A 20513-nucleotide genomic window follows, 5' to 3' on the forward strand; every position below is an offset into this window, starting at 1 on the left:
TGCTGTGTCTCTATTAAGATGTACTAAAAAGGAATCTTTGCTAAAACGTATAGCTCGGTCTGATTAGTGTATAAGCAGCCAGCACTACATGGTAATCAGCAGCTTGCCGACACCTCGGGTTAGTAAGGGTGTTAAACTGAGCTTCCAAAGCCAGATGATATCAGAAAACTGTTTCTTCTTTTTCTATAATTATTATAGAAAAGGAAACTTTCAGCTCTTGTAGGCAAAAAAGCTGGAAAGTGCAATTCTTTCATATGCAAGAAACCACGAACTAATGAATTTTATACAAAAGGAAAGTAAGACTGCGGAGGTGGGGAGACAGTCTTGGTTTGGAGAGCTCAGAGGTGGCAGTAAGGGGGGTTTAAAAACACACCCCAGTGGGGTGGGCTGCTGGGGTGGGGGGCTGCCACCCTCCCCTGTGCAGGCATGGCAGCGGTGGCCCCGCGGCACCCCACTGCACCCCGGGCACCCAGACCCTCCCCACAGCCCCTCTGTGTCTTTCCTTCTCAGGTCTGGCTGGCTTCGCTCGGCTCTGCCCAGGAGATCAATACGAGGTACGTCTGCGTTGGTTTATGGTTTGTTTAACAGCAAAAGAATCAAAAGGAAGGCAAGTTTCTTCTGCTTTTTACATCGCGACGAATAAAACCTTTTCACGTCGGCACCCCAAGAAACAGCTATTATTCTTCCTGTATATGACCTGAAAAACTCTGTAGTTCTCTTTATGTCTGCCTTTGTAGGGCATCTGTCAGAAGATCGGAAAATTATATTCAGAGCACTGAATGATGGCTATTTGAAGAACTACAAGTTGTTGTTAGTTTGGGTTTTTTAACTTATAAAAATCTTGTTTGTGACAAACATTTCTGATTCCCCAAGAAAAAAGCATACGCCCCATCCCATGCACACAGAGCAAACGGAACGCATCCTTGTGAGCATCCTCGACTGGATGCTTAGGCTTTATTTCATCATAAAGCAGAGTAACAGAAAGACACAAAACACTCATTTCTTGAGACCCAGATGTTACCCTCTGTGAGGCTATGTCAGGATCTCCAGTCACTGCGATGTTCCAGTGGAGAACATCAAGAGCAGGTTAATTAGGGATGGATTAAAATAAAAGCCTCCAACTCTATCCAGAACAGAGCTAACCCTGCAAGAAATTTGCAGCAGCTCAATAATGGATCCCCCCCAACCTGTACTCTCCTGTTGTCTTCATCATAGATTCATTTGTTCCCACTCTTGTTCCCTGTGACAAATCTCTCCTGCCACTCGTGACTGCAAATGGCGTGTGCTTCCTCAGTGGGGCCGGTTAGCTGGTGCAGGTCTGTCCCAGCCAGCCCCACAGCCCAAAAGGGGCTTTGCTGCTCTTAACGTGTCAACTTGTGTCACCACGCTGTGGGTCTCATTCATTTCCATCATCCGCCAGCCAAAGCCTTGCAGCTGGAGAGGCCTATGATGGGGGGGGGGGGGGGATGGCCAAAAGCTCACCTACCCTCTCCCCAGCCTGGAAAGGCAGTGGATCCAGCAAGCTGTAGATGTTAGGAAAGGCCATGGTGGCTTTCATCCTGCCCACCTAAATCTACACGCACCCCCCCTGCTGCTTTCCCTGCAGATAGTTAACACTCCTGTAGCTTCTTTGTTAAGAGTCATCTAGTTAGGTGAAAGTCAAAGCTGGGATGAGGGATACATTGCCAAAAGGAGTGATTAGCAGAGCTGAGAGGCAGAACTCCTGCAGGACAGACCTTTTCCTTCTGGCTCGATGGGAAGCAGAAGGGCAGCACTTACACCACAAACTCTTCCAACTTTTTTCAGACCCTTTCCCCAATTCTGTTTCTGATGCTTGTGCATCATGAGAGCAGATTTCTCAAGAAAATAAGAGGATTTTTTCTTTTTCAGATTTTCATGCGTTACGGTCGCCAGCGATGGAAACTGAAAGGCAAAATAGAAGTGAATGGCAAGCAGAGCTGGGATGGAGAAGAAATGGTTTTCCTCCCTCTCATTGTTGGACTGATCTCCATTAAGGTACACATGATAACTCCTTTGCCTGCAAGCAAGGCAGGAGTCAAGAGGCTGCCTCCTCATGCACCAGCAGCAAAAACGCAGAAGCAGATCATTAAACTCTTTGAAAACGAGCCATCATTAGTATTTCCAACACACCTGCTAGAGTGAAGTGCTATAGCGTTGTCCAATCTAGATGCTACAAGACAAAACAGTTTGGGAGTCCTGTGGGAGAGGTTGTCCTAACTCCCGGGGGGGTGTCATAGCCACGCTAACAGGGCTCTTGGTCCCGTCACTCTCCGGCCACTCAGATTACTTGCAGCAAAACAAGGGAACACTGAAAACCTGTTTGCTAACAGCATTCAGGAAACCAACAACAATGAAAAACCCCAAACCAAAATATCCCACTACCAATGAGTTTGTTAATACTGCTCAGAAAAGAGAGCAGCATCTGTTGATCCAGAGAAATATATAAGTCTGCCACTGAACACACACAGGGCCAGCTGGGCGTAAGCTGGAACAGTCCTGAGGTCCGGTCCCACCACCCTGTGCAGAAGAGCAGCACTACAGTGTGAGGTAGCAGGGCTGTAAGATTTCTGCTCACAGTGAGGTGGGAACCTGTAGAAAAAACACTTTAGGCAGCTTCCTACAGCACAGCAGTTCCCAAAATTTCTTAATGCCTGCAGCCTCTGTTGCCCTCTGGCTCTATGCCACATCACCCGGGAAAGAACAACCATTGCAACTCCTAGCAGTCAGCAGCGACTTTTCCTCCCAAACCAGAGTCTTTCCACAACTGCTTCATCCCCTCATCGCTCCAGGCCTCCCCACAAACTTTCTCTCCTGGCTGAAAGTCCATGTGCTTTCCTTCCAGAAAACCTCCAACCTAGAGATACCCATTCCCTGACCCCTGTCTGGAAATTGCTGCTAATAATTATTCCAGGTGCCCCTGGTTGGGCGGCTTAAACAGAGGAGTGTCTTGAAAGTCTCACAGGAAATGTCCCAGTTAGACACTGCAAAAACTTTATGGGAGGGGGGGGGGGGGGGGGGGGGGGAAAGCAGGTGATTACAAAGCCACCAACAAAATAATCCCAAATGTGTGAGACGGTAAGCTTTCATAGAAAGTCAAGCTGTGACACAAGGTGAGACACTCTCCCCAGTCTAACAACACAGGTTTAAGGTGGAAGGTTAGGAGAGAACCCTTTCTCATAGTACATGAGAGCTACAAACAAGAGTCCCAGTACTATTAAGGTTAATGTGTATATTTTCACCCTTTTTGGCCTCTTTCCAAAGACTTTCACATAAAAGGTTCAAGAACTAACTTTCAAGCAAATAGCTGAAGGTTTGTTTGTACAGGAGCTGCATATGTAACGGTCCCCCTGAATTTTCAGGCAGGTATATCTGTAAGTATGAATAGTGCTCTACTCTTACTATAAAAACACAGATGGAGGCAGTTCCTCACCAGTAGATCTGTGGAAGTCCTCATCAAAGGCCGTCATAGATGCAAATAATTACATGGCTTCAGAGTTACAGGAGATGAACACATAGAAGAGACCTCCCTTGGGAATTACTGAATAGGCAAGCTTCATCAGAAGATTCCCTGTCGTGAAAATTGGCAATTGGTGAGAGAGTATGAGATGGAAGAACATTCAATATGCTCTTCTTGTTATCACTTTTCCCTTGGGCTCTGCTTATGGTCACTGCAAAAGACCAAATACAAGACTGGATAGCCCCTCAGTCTAAGCCAGTGTGGTTGTTCTCTTCTGACACCCATAAAAACATAAAGAAAACATACAACCATAATCATATGCAACTATGCATTTATTTAAAAAAAAAAAACAACAAACCACAACCAAAACCAAACCCCCGATTTTTCCCCTAAGTAACGCAACAAACCTAGTCATGTTCTAGAAGCCTTTCAGCAAGGGTAAGAAAGGTAAGAAAATCAAACCCCTTGCCTTGTAATGAAGGATTACAATGGCTTTTGTGGTCCTGGATATCCTGTTCTTGTCTCTTACAGGTCACAGAAGTCAAAGGACTTGCTACTCACATCCTTGTGGGAAGTGTTACCTGTGAGACAAAAGACTTGTTTGCAGCTCGGCCTCAGGTGGTTGCAGTAGACATTAACGACCTCGGCACAATAAAGCTGAATCTTGAAATTACCTGGTAGTAAGTAGAGGTGGTTGATTTGTTGATCACTGGGTCAAGCAGCTGTAAAAATTCAACCAAAGAGAAAAGGTCTCTCCACGTGGTCTGTTCTCTCTATTTCGCTCTCTGCTGAGGCAGACGGGAAGGAATTGTGGCCCAAGTTTGGGAGATGAGAAGTAGTTCATGGTCAGCCATAGGTTCCCTGTGTTCCCTCTGGCAAATGGGGTTGTGCCTAGTTTCAGCTGTTAAATCAGGTTTGGTAAGTACTGGCGTTAGGAGACACATGAAGCAGATAGTGATGAGTGATCATAGAATTGTCTAAAGTATATGCTTCTTCCCCAGGCTCAGGAAAAGGGACATAACTGAGTGCTCATATATTCATTAAATGTTTTTAATATTAAAGTTCAGTGGCATTGCCCTGGATTTAGGTTAGCATAGCCAAGTGCAGAAGTTGGCCCATCTTTAAAAGCTGGCCCCTAAAGAGGGCTTCCTACACCATGAGGGTGGTGGGAAATCTCCAAGCTTGTCCATCTGCATTGCTCAGCCTACGTAAGCTGGTGGGGTTAGGATTCAAACCCAATTCTCACTGCATTTTAATGCAATAGGTAAACGTCATTTCTGAATAAGCATTGATGCATTTAACTTTTACAGTCATGTGTGCTTTTTCTTGTAATGCAATAAACATGAAGCCAGCAGTAACAGCTACTGGTTTCCTTTATAATGCAACAGCTCTATTAATAGCAGAGCACCTTTCTCATTAGTATGTGTGACACTTGGCAACTCAAATCCGAGAATACCTTTCATGTGAGAAGAATAACATCAGACTAGGCTACGTAAATGATTTCTGAGAGTGGAACACTTTTATCAGAACCGAAAGCCACACTTATGAGCCTGCTGTCTAATTAACTACATTTTCTTTTAAACACTTCTGTTGAAAAACTTGCTACCTCTAGGTTTTGATGTGCTAATAAACCACCTTTTCAAAAATCCTTTCCATGGACCTGAAATTCCTTCTTGCTCAGCCTAACAACTTTTTTTTTCCCTCTGCTTGTGTGTCCGTAGTCCCTTTGATGTTGAAGACTTGACCCCATCCACAGGAAATGTGAGCAAGGCATCTGCTCTCCAGAGGAGAATGTCCATGTACAGCCAAGGCACTCCCGAAACACCAACCTTCAAGGACCACTCATTCTTTGTAAGTTCTGTTCAGCTTCATGTTTATGCAATGAGAAGCCCTAGAGCAGTTCAAACACTGCAAACACTTCATTGCTTTACATGTCTAAGCTTTTTTCCCCTGGTTCCTGCAGGTTACCCTTACACATACTTATAAGCAAGTGCCTTTCTATCTGCTAATCCTAAAAGACGGTGACCATGATCCTGGCATCTTTGAAACTATGTGGCCAATTATTGCATACCTATTCTCCTTGCCTGAATGCTATGACACTTGAATAATCTTTATCAAATGTGCCTTCATTTTGTAAAAGTAGTTAAACAACCATTATAGCACTAGTATTTTTAACGTATCCCATGACAAAATTTGCCCCTGTACTGAAGATATTCACAGGGTGCTCCTACATTTTGCATGAATCGATTTCTGAATGCTTAATCAGGACTGTGTATATACAAACTGAGTAGGCCATCTGCACAGATATGAATTTTACGAGTGCTGCACCCCATGCCTGTAATTTAGTACTCTGGTACAAAGCATTCATTTAACTTGCCCTTCCTCATACCCTCTTTGCTTTAACTGTTGAAGAAATGGCTGCATCCCCTGCAAGACAGGCCAAAGTTGACAATCTTAGATGCTCTGCAAGACACTTTCTTTGACAAGCTTCGTCGCAGTCGCTCTTTTAGTGACCTGCCATCGCTCAGGCTAAGCCCAAAAGCAGGGCTAGAGCTATATGTGAGTCCTGGTTTTCGTTTGGTGAAGGATTTTTTCAGTCCCCATGTGGCACCTCCATTCCCACGCATGCTTAATGTGTTGCTCTCCGTTACAACTCACTCGTTTTGCTGACTGATTAGAGGGAAGAACATGACTGTGAGCCCATGCTGCTCATATTAAATCAAAATTCCTCTTGGTTTCTACAGGGATAATGACCAGAAGCCAACTATCTGTTGGCAGAGAGCAGGGCAGGAATACAAGCCAACGGTATTCTTAAAAATTGCCTGCTGCACTGATTGATGTTTTACATTTGCCGAGTGACGTGACTCTAGATGCTAAAAGCACACCCATGTTGAGGGAAAGAAGAAATGAACCTTTTGAGTATAATTATGTTTAGGGAAACAAGTTGCTGATAGTGCTGGGGAAAAAAAGATGCAAGTTTGGACACTAACCTTATGCACCTTACTAACACGTGAACACCTAGAGTTCTTTCCAGCAAATCGTCAGCAAAATGGTAGTTGCCTTTCATCTGTGCCATGCATTTCCATGAACTGGACACATAAAAAAGCAAGATTTGTAGGTCAGATAGGCAGGTTGTGAGTCCTATAGTGACCTTTCCCATAGGTCAGTCAAAGAGATGAACATATGTATATGCTATGACTTTTTTTTGGGTCTGTGTACACTATTTTTGCTCCCTAAACAATCAGCATCCTGGTCAATGCACCACCACACAATTCTTCTGGTTCATTTTGGCAGAAACTCATGTTGAACAGGACTTCTATGTAACTCATGTTCAACGGGATATCCCTGCCACGTGCAGCACACACTTTTGACAGAAAAGAAATAGCATAGTAATATCACCGTTAAAGTGCCATGACACTAGAGAAACTTGTGGAGCAGACTGTATTAAATTTTAGGGACTGCTACTTTAGAAGTCAGACAATAAATACAACAGAAATCTATAACGGGTAGGAAAATGCAGACAAGGTGGCTTAAGCACAACACCATTAAAAAGAGACATGCCACAGGAACTAGAGCGGTGCACTGGGAATGCTGTCTGAGGGAATTGGGTAGGATGAGCAGAATTCAGGTCTCTGTTCTGGGACTCGCTTCCTAGAGCTCTCTGCTTACCAGAGACATGCCGAGCCCAAGTTTTCCAGCGGTTTTCCTGCTGAAATCAGGAGCTGTGCCAGATGAAAGCAGGAGTTGGATTTGAAATATTTTTCCCATCTCTCAAGTCTTGAATGCTTCTTTAATCTTTTTCCTCGCATCTTTCTTTCCCGGGCACATACTGTATTTCTTTCCTCTTTCCACTGCTGCATGAAAAACATTTTCTCTCTTTCTCTGTAATTTTTTCAGTCGAATTTGCCAGATGAAGTCTTTGAAAATGGAACAGTGATCACTGAGAAACGGCCCCTTTCTTTTACCTTTGGCGACCTGCCTTACGAAGACCGTGTGCCCCCTGCCAACTCAGCAGAGTCATCTTCTGCTCACGTCAGCTCCAGCCCTGACATCACTGCCACCCCCACCCAGCACCGAGCCCTCAAGTCCTCCAAGAGCTCAAGCCTGGACTGTAGCAGCAGCGACTCCCGCAAAGACTCTGTCACCGAGCCAAAGGACCTGCCATCCCAGGGAGAGGGAACAGCGGTTGAGAACAAGACCACCCCAAGGGCAGCTCCTGAAGTTTGCCAAAAATCCTCTGATGCTGGGAGTGATCATGTCTTTATAGAAACAAGTGTCCCGGTGTCTCTCCTGCAGGACACGGATGAAGGTTCAGAGCTCAAGCCTGTGGAGCTGGATACCTATGAGGGCAACATCACGAAGCAGCTGGTAAAAAGGCTTACATCAGCAGAGGCACCCATGACCCCAGAGAGGCTGCCATGTGAGGGATCAATTAGTGGGGAATCAGAAGGATATAAATCTTACCTCGATGGAAGTATTGAAGAAGCCTTGCAAGGGCTTCTCTTAGCTCTTGAGCCACATAAAGAGCAGTATAAAGAGTTTCAGGACCTGGACCAAGGAGTGATGCATCTAGATGACGTCCTAAAAGTGAGTATGTTTTCAGAAAATACTACCCTAAAGGAAATCTAGGCAGGCAGAATCTCCTCCCCTGCCTCACAAACACCAATGTAGGGTTTTTGGAGACAAGTAAAATTCCTCAGTAGCAGTAGATCTGCTCCTGTTTGGAGCATCCTTTCACAGTGTTGCATTTTTAAGCTTACAAAGCTTACCATAGCCTTGTGTCCTCAAACAATGGGTCTTTTAATCTGCTCAACACCTGGGGGAAAGAGAAAAAGGTGCAATGGCAGAGCCACAATTCAATTATACCCTTCTCTAAAGAAACCACTTGTGAACCTGTTGCTTGTGCCATACTGGAGATCAGATCATAGCCAGCTTTCTGCCTTTGAAATCTATGGGTCACATCCTCAGTGGGTGTGCTTCAGCAGCTAAGCTGTGGAGCTGTGCAAAACTACAGCAGCTGAGGATCAGGCCTTGTAGCCATAGAAGCTGAATTTTCTAAGTCGCCAAAGCACAAGGCTCACTGAAAGTTGCCATCCCCTCATCGCCTAGGCTTCTTCCAAGCCCTTTCCTTTTTCCCCCGTGCAGTTTTAAAATGAGAGACATTCTGCCATCACAAGAGGATAGACAGAAAGTATTGACAATTAGAAAGAAGAAAGGGGTTTTGCATGTGTGTTGTTAGTATGTTTACTGCTGATCACTGTGACTCATATCACCCCCATGAATAAGTCATGATGCATTACCGTGCAGAGTATTGTATACTCTTACTTGAGTATATACTTGAAATAATCATTTCAAATGCTTCATATTCATATGCAAGTTGGTCTGCTAGTCATTTAAGCCTCATCATTCAAAAACATGGCTAAGGAGGAAGCAGGGAAGCATTTATCCTTCAGCATTATCTTTTTATGAAGAAACTTTGTTAACATCCTTGTTTCCATTGGTGTTTGCAGCTGCATGGTACTTTCCCAAGTTAAGCACCTTTTTGGCAGCCTGCAGCCCCTGTTTCTTGCATGATTTCCCAAGGAGGTTCAAGCAGGCAAAGCTACCATTACTATTATTTTTTGACTTCGTGGCTGCTCTGCAGCTTGTACAAAGTGGTCAGCTATCCAAACAGCAGAGCGACAATGGAGACTGTTTATTTATACTCTTTTTATCCCAAGTTACAATGGGACAGACATGGGATGTGGGGGAGGACAGACAGACAGAGGCAGACAGGATTTCTGCATACTTGAGATGGATGCCTCTTCCAGATCTGCTTATGTCTGTGTGTCGCCTGTCGATCAGCTTGCAGACTGACACTTAGCATCACCAGCAGCCGTGCTGGGCTCCCCGTGCAAAAAGGACTAGCTGGAATCCATCTGTGGCTGAAGAAATCTCTCTTGGCCACCAGAGAGAAGGAGAAGCCCATGAGTTGCTGTTTGCTTTTGCCTGAAGAGACAGCACTACCAGCCCTGAAGGAAATGGTAGCAAACCCATCGTTTACCCATCCCACTACAGAGGATGTGGGATACAGCACCCACCTGTGTCACGGAGATGTTGGGAAGTGTGTTTGATCAGCTAGTGACTCTACGGTCAGTTTAAGGAGTCAAGCATCGTGAGTGCTAACATATGAGCATTATAGCATTAAAATCGTGTGCAAAAGAATTGGAAACAGAACTCCAAGCCCCCTCAGCTCTCGAGATGGTGCTGAATCTGAACTCGGAGGCCAATGCATTTCTTTCTACAAGCTGAGATAAAGTCCTGGCTCCTGCCTGGGACTGGAAGATGTGGCTTGTGCAGCACCAGTGGCTCCTCCTCGCTCTTTCTGATCAAATAATCATGTAGCGTTTAAGGTGCTGAAGTCATGGCACAAACCAAGGGAGGTGATCCATCAAGTTACATCTGATCCTGCAAGGTGACCCTGGAGGAAGCTCTGTGGGCATGTCTGGATGAATCACCACATGGGATCAGGGCCTTTGATACTTCCTACAGCAACAGCAAGGTTTCCATCACATTTCCTCCCAGTAGTGAGATGGGATGGCTTCCCCCCTCTCTAGCACTGTTAATTTCTGAATTACAATACTGCTTTTCTCTGTCACCTAGGAATCTGATGCCTGATTGGCTTTTCCTTGGTAAGCCATGTGGCTTCAAAGGCCACAAAAGTCCTCTCATCACATGAATACATCTGAAAATATGGGATCAAATTAATTCCTGGCTAAGGTCCATTCAAGTTACACCTGGAATAAATCCAATAGTGCCATTGGATATGTATAAATTGGCTAGAACAGCAATTATGGAACGTGCCTTCGCCTTTCAACTTCCAGAGCCTTAACTGCTGTCTTTCCTTTTGGAGGATGCCAAAAGCTGCGTCACTTGGAGTCAAGATGTACTTCTCATGTCTATAAAACACATCAAATTTGGCCAGTGAGGGTTTTTCTTTGGGGAAGAGAGGGGGATAGGATGGGAAGGGGAGGAGGAGTGGAAGGGATTTTCCCGTTCTCAGGCTTTGATTGTATATGCTGTGAATATGAAGGTTTGAAATGAAACACCCAATAAAATGATCTTTTAAAAATAAAATGAAGAATTTGAACACTTGAAGCTTTATCCTTTTTTTTCTTTTCTTTCAGTAGTAGCTAATTTCTGGGGTTTTCATTGGTTCGTTCTGCCTTTGCAGTGCAAGCCAGCAGTAAGCCGAAGCAGGTCCTCCAGTTTAAGTCTAACAGTTGAAAGTGCTTTAGAAAGCTTTGATTTCCTGAACACCTCTGACTTTGATGATGAGGATGGTGGTTGTGTGGAGGTTTGTAATGGTGGAGGAGTTGCAGACTCAGTATTTTCAGATACTGAGATTGAGAAGAATAGGTAAGTTTGTAGCAACTGCCAGCTGTGCTTATGCCAAACTGACACCCCAGCTCTTTGTCGCTAACAGGGGATCCCGGTGCACACATTATTCAAGGAAGACTGACTAATCCTTGATGAGTTTATAGGGTCAGAGAGTTCCCTGTGGCTGCTGCATACAAAATCTTTTAACTTCCAGGATCATTTTTTTCCCTGATCAAATATATGCAATCTGTCCTCCAAAGGAGAAGGGTAAATTAAATTGAGCTGACATCAATACTGGCAGAGCCTCTTCCTTGACATAGGTTTGGACCTGGCTTTCCTTGGATGTAATTACTAATTCCTCTGTGGTTTTTCCCCCCTCCCTTTGTCTTTTCTCTCTAGCCGAATGAGTCTTTGCAGTGGATTAAGCTTGTCAGTAACAATAACACAGGGCCAGATTTAAGCAGCATGGTGTAGGTTTCCTTTGGAATGTAAGAGTGATGACTGGTATTCTGTTCATGGCCCTGCGTGTTACCTGCCCTTCTTTCATCACTTCTGCTCTTTCTGAGAAAAAAAAAAAAAAAAAAAAAAAAAAGAGAAAGAAAAAAAAAAAAGAGAAAAAAAAAAAAAAGCTGTGGTGTTTGTGCTGTGGTCTGCCCTTGTTGTGTGACTTTAAGATGCTGTGTTTCAATCATTAGATCCTAAAAGCACCTTTGGGTACTCGGAGCTGACACGATGCCCAGCAGGAACCTAAGCAGCACTAGAGCTGGCAAAAAAGAACAGAACATGGTTGCCTTGCACCCCACGCTTTACAGCCAGGCAGCTATACTTCTTGCAGCTTATCATGGCCTGTGTAAGATAATTTTGAGTGCAAACAAGTAACCACCATGCCGTTCCCATCATCTCACTGCATATCCTCTTCCCAGAATAACACTTGGTGGGAAGAAAAACTTGAAAAATTGTGTTGCTTGCTAAACTGGCACTCTGAGCTCGGTTCAGTCTGTGTTATTTTAAGGATCTGGCTTTAACCAGGCACTTTAGCATAAATTTGAGTTAAGCAGCAAAAATTTAAGTTAGTTATAAGCTAACTTACAAAGCAACTAAAATCTTTTGAGTTAAAGTAGAAGTTAATATTTGTATTTTTGCCCTCTGGCTTATCCCTAGACAGTGTTGATTCCTGCTTCCATTTTTAGATGTGTGTGTGACTCAGTGTAAAGATTGCAAGTGTTGAAACTTCCGAACTTGCAGCCAAATGTGCTTGTTTTGTGGGGACTGACCTCGGGCTTTGCATTTAAACACAAGGAGAACCATTTGTACAAGACAACATTGGAAATAATGGTTTAAAACACAGCAAGAATAGCTTTATGCTTTTACAGAAACAATTGGCAAAGCAAGCTGTACACATCGTGCCTAAAACAGCATATGAAAACATCATGTCTCTTACTCCAGCAGTGGTTTTCCTTTCCTTCTGCAATGAGGATTAAACTTGGCAGCAGGAGGATGTGGAAAGCACAGAGCTGTTCTTAGCAGCTCGGTGCTTGGGGTGGCACAAATTGTAATGGTGCTTAATCCGGAGCGACTGGGGAGATGAGTCACCAAGACGGGAGAAAACTGTCACCACCGAGTGACAGTAACTCCAGGTTAAAAAAGCTTGCTGTTGAGAACATTGCATCGCTCAAGGCAAACCAGCCAGGGGACAGAGAGCTGCCCCCTCGGTGGGCACAGCCTTCCCGTGCCCAGCCAGGGCAGCGCTGCTCCGTTGCGATATGATGTGTTCATTGCGAGGTTTCTGGCTGCTTTCAGCTCTTCTGCCATGCTCGTTGCTCGTCGCCCTGAGTGAGAGTGTGTTGTGTGTCTGCTGTGGCAGCTGCCAGCCCTGCACTGACCTCCCTCATCCCTCCTCCCCAGCTACAGGACGGAGCACCCAGAAGCCAGAGGCCACCTGAGCGAAGCTCTCACTGAGGACACAGGCGTGGGCACCAGCGTGGCCGGCAGCCCTCTGCCCCTGACCACAGGGAATGACAGCCTCGATATAACCATAGTTAAGCACTTGCAGTATTGCACACAGCTCATTCAGGTACTAGGGCCAGCTCATTTGGGGCATGTATTTTAATATTTTTCCTGCAAGCACTAGTGTACCCGCACTGTGGGGTACAAGTGGGCTGGTAAGGTCAGCACTACTGCTGGGACTGCCACTATGCTGGGGTAGGAAGGTGACCTCTTTCACCCTCAACCAGAAAAGCTTCCATCATTTGTCTTGGCCCATCTCAGAGCAGACCTGACATGGAAACTATGGGGCACTTTGCAGGTGCTGCCCAGCAGGACCAACGAGCAGCACGGCAGCGACAGGGGCAGCCCCTGCTCTGCGTTACACATGTCCACTGGCTTTGCCGGGAGGTCCCTGGTTAAGGCAGCCCATGTCTTCAGAGCTAAAACAGAAGCCCGTGGCCTCACTGTTTCACCAAGCCCCAGACAACGCTGTGATGCTCAAGACCAGAAATTAATTTCTGCACATGAGGTGGAGAGATCGTCTGCAACAGACACAGCAAAGGCAGCACATGGCAGCCCCCCGGGACATCAAAGTTGTCTGCTCCTGCTCACAACTAACTAGTAAAACCTTTTAGAGGGTTTTTTTTTCAGAGCCCAAGCACAGCAAATGTGATTTTAAACCTCCAGCAAGCTGCTCCAACAAGCAAGGGCATCAGGGTTTTCCTGACGAATCAAAATATACCGCAGCTTACTCTTTACAATTACTTGACTCTTCCATCTTAGATATAAATAGCTTTATTTTCCCAGAGGCCCACTGAAGCAATACAGAGTAATCCTTATTCCAGCACACTTAGCACTAAGCTGGACACCCTGCTGACTCACAAGTATGAGAAAAGGGGAGGGGTTTGGTTTAAATACAAGAGCACACGGTAAATATGCAGTTGGAGGATGCGAGCTCACACTATGTCCACACACGGAGTAGATTTTCTATGAACAATATTACATGGACTGCTGAAAAAAATACAGATGTCAGCAGCTGGGAGTATTAGCAAATATTAGGGAATATTAGCAAAAGCACCAAATTAGTAAAGGCACCCAAACAGCTGATCGGAGCTGAAATGGAGTGGAGAAGGAGAGACCTGTGGTCTGCCTCCAGGCAGGTATGTCCTGAAAGTCCACAGCCCATGTTATGTGACTAATATTCTTTTCTGGCTTTAAGGCTTATGATGATGGATTCCTTTAGCTTTGCAGAGTGTGCAAATCAGAAATTATTTATGCAAATGGCCAGTTGGATACTCAAGTGTCTGGATCTGGATGTAGATGTTAAAGATTTAGCAACGATGCATAATATATCTCAGAGACAAGAAACTTTTGAAGTTAAGGAGATCCCATGGTATTAGGCAATGAATTTGCCATAGCACTTCAGGTACCAGGTGCTTTGAAGCTTTTTGTTTACTTCTGAGGGCTTTTGTTGTTCAATGACTCTCTTCCCATTTGTCTTCACCAGCAAATTGTATTCTCCAGTAAAACACCATTCGTGACAAGAGACCTCCTGGATAAGCTGTCCAGGCAGATCCTTGTGATGGAGAACATTGTGGAGATCAGCACTGAGAACTTGGGAAACATCACCTCCCTTACTGATGGTAAGAGACAAGTTAGGGGGGGGTTTCTTCTGGAAAGGGTTTGTTTGGGCATGCGTGCCTGCGGAGACAATCACTGTGCAGAGCTCACCACCGCTGCAGGAGGTGCGACTCTGTTACGGGCAGGTGTAGCAGTCACCACAGCAGCTCAGGGGGCTCACTCTGTCTTCAGTGCTGGTATCCAGAAACAAGCAGGTGAGAAGAGAAAGGACTTCTTATCCTGCTTGATGTGTAGAAGGTGGACAGAGGTCATTGCTGTGTTGAGGTGGGGGTGCTGCCACCTCTGAAGAGCCAAATTCTTCCTCTGCCTCTCCTTCCTGAGGAAAGGCAGGATCTGCCTTATACTATCAGAGGCATAATACAACTCCTCGAACACTTTTATCTGTTTTATTTTTAGCCATCTCTATAGAGAATTATTTAGTTATTTTTCTAGTTGTTTCATCTATTTTAATACCTTGGAAAAGTTTGACAAACATGTAGGTGCTCACCCTCGTGAGCACTCTGGCAGGACAGGTAAATACAACATGGTGTATTTACTTTGTTTATCAGAAAACTGAGGCAAAATTGAGTGACTCACCCAAGGCCACACAGCAGTGCTAGGACAGGGACCAGTCTTATGCAGATCATTTGCAGTATTCTCATATTATTTTATGATATTTAAAAGGATGAGGCATCAGTGCCCAGAACTGGATCAGGAGCAAATTTTTTCACATCCTACCACAGGAAACAGAAAAAACATGTTACAAACTTGGGGTAAGCACATGATCATGCTCTGTGAAGGTAATGGCACAGGGCGACCCACCAAACAGCTAATGTCCATCAGTGGGCTGGACTGAGATTTCGTCCATTTACCATCTTTTCTCTTCTGGAAGTTGATGCTTCCAGCACGGTTTTGTTTCATCGTTCCTTCTGTCTTCTCCAGCAATTCCAGAGTTCCACAAAAAGCTGTCGCTGCTGGCTTTCTGGATGAAGTGTACTGGCCCTTCAGGAGTGTATCACACGTCTGCAGACAAGATGATGAAGCAGTTGGATATCAATTTTGCCACCACTGTGAATGAGGAGTGTCCAGGGCTTGCAGAAACAGGTACCAACTGCTGCTAAAAAATTGTGTCAGTCATCAAAATGGAGAAAGGTTGTGTACTGGGCTTTACTCAGTCTTCATTGCTTTGTTTTCCAACCCCTTGGAGGTCTGTTTGGCCACAGCTCCAAGATCTCATTTGAAAACTAATGCAACAACTCTTGAAACAGATTTGGCCCAATAATCACATTAGAATAGGAGAAAAAGGTGAGGTGAGAAGAAAAGAAAAGACTGTTTTAAGGTTTATGAGCTAACTGGAAAGTAAGTCTATTCCCAAATACAGGTTTCTAAGTGATTCAGTGAAGTAGGAATCCTCACACTTAATTTTATGCGTCTGTATATTGTCCATGCCCCAGGACAGTGCACGGGGATGAAATTCATATACATTCGAGTGAGTCTATGTGAACATAGGTTCCCGTTTGGAGTGGGATGTACCACACTTCAAACTCCAGGTATACAGACTAGCTCCCCCTGGGATAGAACAGGGACGCAGGGTGACTCGGTCAGGCGTGGGCACCTGCACTGCAGATGCCTACCCAAGGCAGTGTCCTCCTTCCTGCTCCCTGCCTCAGCTCTCACAGACCGTGCCTCAGACCAGCCTTCCAGTGCCGCACGCTCACGCAGGAACGTAAGACCAAGCACAGCGAAATCCTGTCTCTGTGCGCATCTTCCCTGCTTCAGTGGCATCACAGAGATGTAACTGGCAGTGCATGTGGATACGCGTTTAGTGATTCGGGATATCATTTGGGTAGAAAGGGTGCTGTATTGATCAGATAGGAAGCTGCACTAGCCGTCCGTAAACTGGCAGAGGTTCATCCTTACAAAGATATCTTCTGGTGATGAAAGCTAGACAGGGAGAAAGTCTGTCGAGCTTCTAACCTAACCACAGGTGAGGTTAGAACCTTTGGGAAGTATCTGGCTTTGAAGTGCGCTGTGGTATTTTGCCAGCAGCTTTTGCTCTCACTAATGCATCCCTTTGTCTGTGGCTGCCTGCAGTCTTCAGGATCCTGGTGTCTCAGATCTTGGACCGGACGGAGCCTGTCCTCTACTCCAGCATGTCCTCCGAGATCATTACCGTCTTTCAGTATTACAACTATTTTGCCAGCCACAGTGTTAATGACCTTGGAAGCTATTTGCTGCAGCTCGCAAAAGAAGGTAGGGTATATTAATTCTGATGGCTAACAGGGGAGTACATCAGTGTCCTTCTGAGCTCAGCACAAAACAGTCCAGCCCTGAGGCTGATTTTACAAAAGAAGGTGGTGAAGGAGACAAAGAAGTACCTTGGATACTAAGTCTGAATGCGCCTGAACATATCAAGGGAAAAGAGCTGATGCAGATAAACCCTCAGTCATTTCTATTTCCATGTTCAAATGGGAAAAATCTCTGTTGAAAGAGTTACTTTTTAGGAGATGGCTGATGGTGGTGGGCTGGGCCCAAGGTCTGGGAAGTTTTCTGTGTGGTAGCTTGGATGACGTTCCGGTCTTTCATCATCCTGTATGGAGAGACCTTCTGAAGTGCTGAGCAAGTCTCAGTAGCCAAGGGATCACAGCACCTCAGTGTCTGGCAGGCTCTGCCACTGAGAACTAAAGAGAGAAGCAAATGCTCCGCAGAACATGCTAGACTGCAATCCCTGGCAAGCCAAGTTTTCGTCTCTATTTGACACTCAGTCTGAAGAACCTTGCCTAGTTTTCATTTTTATTTGGGCATACTGTGGAGCTTTTGCTCTGAAACCTGGAAAGAAAAAGGCTTTTCAGACCACCTCTGAAACATATGAGCCCCAGCTCTTGGTGGCAGACACCTGTTGGACTGGGAAACATTCTCACAAAGATGCTCTGGAAGTCAATACACTGACAAGGATATTGGGTTTCACTTGTTACGGGGAGGATTTACATCTTCCAGCAGAAAGCAAAGATTTGACAAGCAGGCCCTTAGCTCTGGGTAGGCGTAAGTGTTGCAGTGTCCACCTAGCCCATCTACTCATCTCCTCCTTTGGAAGAACATCTGAGAAATTGGCCCAGCTTAAAGCCCAGAGAATTCCCTGTGCAGACACACTGCAATGTTGCAATTGCTGAGATGGGGACTTTTTTATGCCCTTTGTGCGTATAGTATAAATTGAGGATTGCTAGTGGGGAAGGGAGCAATTTGAAATATTGAGAGGATAAACGAAGTAACCAGGACCTTTCTCTCACACTTCTAGCCTCTGTAGTTCAGGTGCTGCAGTCAGTGAAAGATGGAAAACTGCAGCAAAATGTGGCCAAAATAAACTCCAATAACCTTCCGCCGCAGCAAGAAGTTTTGAGAGCTTTGGCTTTGCTTCTCAATGAAAACAAAAACGAAGTCAGTGAGACTGTGGCATCACTTCTGACAGCTACCACAGAGAACAGGCACTTCAGGGAGAAGGTAAGCGGCAGAAAATCACCCATCGCTTAAGAGACCTGTATTGTCATGACCTTTTTCTGCCTGTGTCTCGAAGGTCTACGTGTATACTCCAAGCTTGATTGAAACTGATCCAGAGGGACTCCCTGTCTAATTTTTCTGCAAATGTACAGGTCTGTTTCTGTCATTTTGCCTGTCTGCTTCTACCTGTCATTACACTAAAGAGGTACTAACCAAAACTCTGCAAATACTCCCTGAGTGCTGTGCTCTCCAGCTATCTTCCACACTTCGGCATTTCTGCTGGCCTGTCTCAGACTTGGCTTCAGTCCAAGGCTTCAAGGCAGCAGTCCCAGCATCACTGACAGGCACAGACGTACCTCTGAGATCTTAATTTTTTTCCCAAAGGAGGCTGGGATCTAGGGGACCTCCCACCACTTCTGGAGGGGATGGACTGCCTTGGGCAAACACAGCTCAACTGTGAGATCTAAGATTTTAGTCTGTCACAGATACCAAAGGCAACGAGCAGAGCCAGCTTAAAAACAGAAATGAAAGAGAAGGGAGAGGAGGAATAAGAAGAAATTAGGGGTGGGCTCCTACCCTTTCATGGCAGACTTTTCTCTACTATCCCTCTCGGGAGAGAGCAAAAGAAAAGGCAGTTGGAAGAGCAAGAGAAGCGGAAGGAAGGCAGAGGGAGGAGAAAAAGGAGCTCACTCTTTGCTGCTCTTCCCTGTCAAACCAGTCTCCTCTTTGTTTGCTCTTCTACCTCATCTTCCATGCTTGCAGCCTCTTGGTATCTCATACCATCCTTCTCCATCCCCAGCTTCATGGAGGCAGCATCTCAGGGAAAATACAACCTCCTGGAAGAGGCGTGGGTAGCTGACACCTGGCTCGCTGCCTGCAGGAAGGGCCAGGGGGTGCCGTGTACGAGGGCGTTACGCAGCCGTGTGCTGCAGACGAGTTCATTGCACAGCCAAGTGCCTCTGAGATTTGCCGCTTGCACTGGTTTTGTTTGCTCAACAGCAGCTACTAATTTCTAGGGCCAAGCAGTGTACTGGTCTAGCACCTCACGCTAACCTCGTAATAGTTACCTGCAGTCCCCCTGGGGTCCACCCCAGCCTGCTCATTACTATCCGTTACTCCCTAATGTAGCTACTACATTAGAGAGACCACCTCAAGGGTCAGCTCTGCAGCTCTTCAGACTCCAAGGCCCATTTATAGCTCTTTGGCGATTTATGCGGAAAGGCCCTCAAGGGTGCCAGATTGCACCTCACCGCGAGCTGGCCCGAGACTACTAAGATATACTGAGTAGCCAGGTCTGGATCCGCTGCCGGGAATTATCCCACCGTGTTACCTGCAGCAGGGCTCTGCCTCTCCACTCCACACGCTCACTGTCAGGGAGGTGGGCTGCAATCCCTCTCCCTTTAGTAGGGTAGCAGTGCTTCCACGCTCCACCCTTCTGCTCCACACAGGCACAGACATTTCACCATTATTCTATCTGTTTTCAGGCCTTGATTTATTACTGTGAAGCACTAACCCAGCCCAACCTCCAGCTGCAGAAAGCAGCTTGCTTGGCTTTACGATACCTCAAGGTAAGAGGAATTCACTGTTGCACTTTGCTTTAAAGAAAGGACATCTGATAGGTACAAACAAGAAAACAGAAATCGCAATAGCAGTATCAGTAGTGTTTTTGTTTTGCATCACTGCACTGCATCCTTTTAGAGATACCATGTTGTCTGGGAACAGTTTAGAAGCTTCATTGCAAAAACAAGTGAGCTCTGCAATGACGACAAAGTTTATCTTTTGCATATCACCTTTTCCTCCCTCTCATACTGACTTTAGGAGACTTCCTTCCACATCTCAGAAAAAAAAATGTTCATCCATAGAGTACTGACTGAGAGGGGGAAAAAAAATCCTTTCCCCAGATAAAATTAGCTGTAATGCATGTGGCCTGCAGAAGTAGAAGAGGAAAGCAGGTCACAGCTCGTTTTGTGATAAATAGCTGTTGCATCTGGGCACTACAGCTTCAGCTAGCATCTCGTACTGTTGCTGCATTCCATTCCATGACAGGAAGGAAAAATGCACTTTTGTTTTGGTTGTATAAAGCCATGGGAAACAGCAGCCACCCCAGCCTGACTGATATGGGACACTGGGGCAAAAAATGTGTTCTGTGAGACAGACCCACCGCAGATGGACTGTTTGTCCCTCAAAATTGTCCCCTAGAGAAGACAGCTCTAATATGTGACTTCGTTCCAGCCTGATACTTATAATACAGAATTCAATATTGTTTAAATATGAAAAAACTTTTCCCTTAAATGAGATGCTAGCAGGCATCCCTGAGAGGAAACAGTGAGGGGCATTACAGCTCTGCTGCATGTGGGGCACGGTGGGGTTTTTGATCTCTCAGGAAAAGGCCAACTGGGAACCAGCTGTGGGAACTGGAGCCAGAGACATTCAACTTGAGCATTGTGGCTCCAACACATCTTGAATAGTGACAATGGAGATTGCTGGGGAAAAAAACTACTGAGGGGACATATCATCATTTGGGATCTTCATATAAAAGCTGAAGCCTTTCTGGAAGATACTATTTGAGAGATGG

General features: G+C 45.5%; 1 protein-coding gene across 5 annotated transcripts in view; it reads left to right on the forward strand.

Moving 5' to 3' along the window:
• The window catches only part of RIPOR2 (RHO family interacting cell polarization regulator 2), a 72975-nt gene that overhangs the window by 45438 nt on the left and 7024 nt on the right, over nt 1–20513 (forward strand). For 2 of the 5 annotated variants that reach the window (XM_040588816.1, XM_040588817.1), the window contains exons 9-21: nt 511–554; nt 1891–2016; nt 4010–4158; nt 5200–5329; nt 5891–6037; nt 7376–8065; nt 10692–10876; nt 12743–12911; nt 14331–14466; nt 15386–15547; nt 16538–16696; nt 17739–17941; nt 19423–19506. In XM_040588816.1, the coding sequence (XP_040444750.1) occupies nt 511–554; nt 1891–2016; nt 4010–4158; nt 5200–5329; nt 5891–6037; nt 7376–8065; nt 10692–10876; nt 12743–12911; nt 14331–14466; nt 15386–15547; nt 16538–16696; nt 17739–17941; nt 19423–19506 (2384 nt within the window). Of the gene's footprint in view, nt 1–510; nt 555–1890; nt 2017–4009; nt 4159–5199; nt 5330–5890; nt 6038–7375; nt 10610–10691; nt 10877–11236; nt 11308–12742; nt 12912–14330; nt 14467–15385; nt 15548–16537; nt 16697–17738; nt 17942–19422; nt 19507–20513 lie in introns of those variants that run through there. The other 3 variants (XM_040588818.1, XM_040588819.1, XM_040588820.1) reach the window with 3 other exon arrangements.

This window comes from Falco naumanni, chromosome 3 (assembly GCF_017639655.2).
Source record: "Falco naumanni isolate bFalNau1 chromosome 3, bFalNau1.pat, whole genome shotgun sequence".
NCBI classification, from domain to species: Eukaryota; Metazoa; Chordata; class Aves; order Falconiformes; family Falconidae; genus Falco; species Falco naumanni.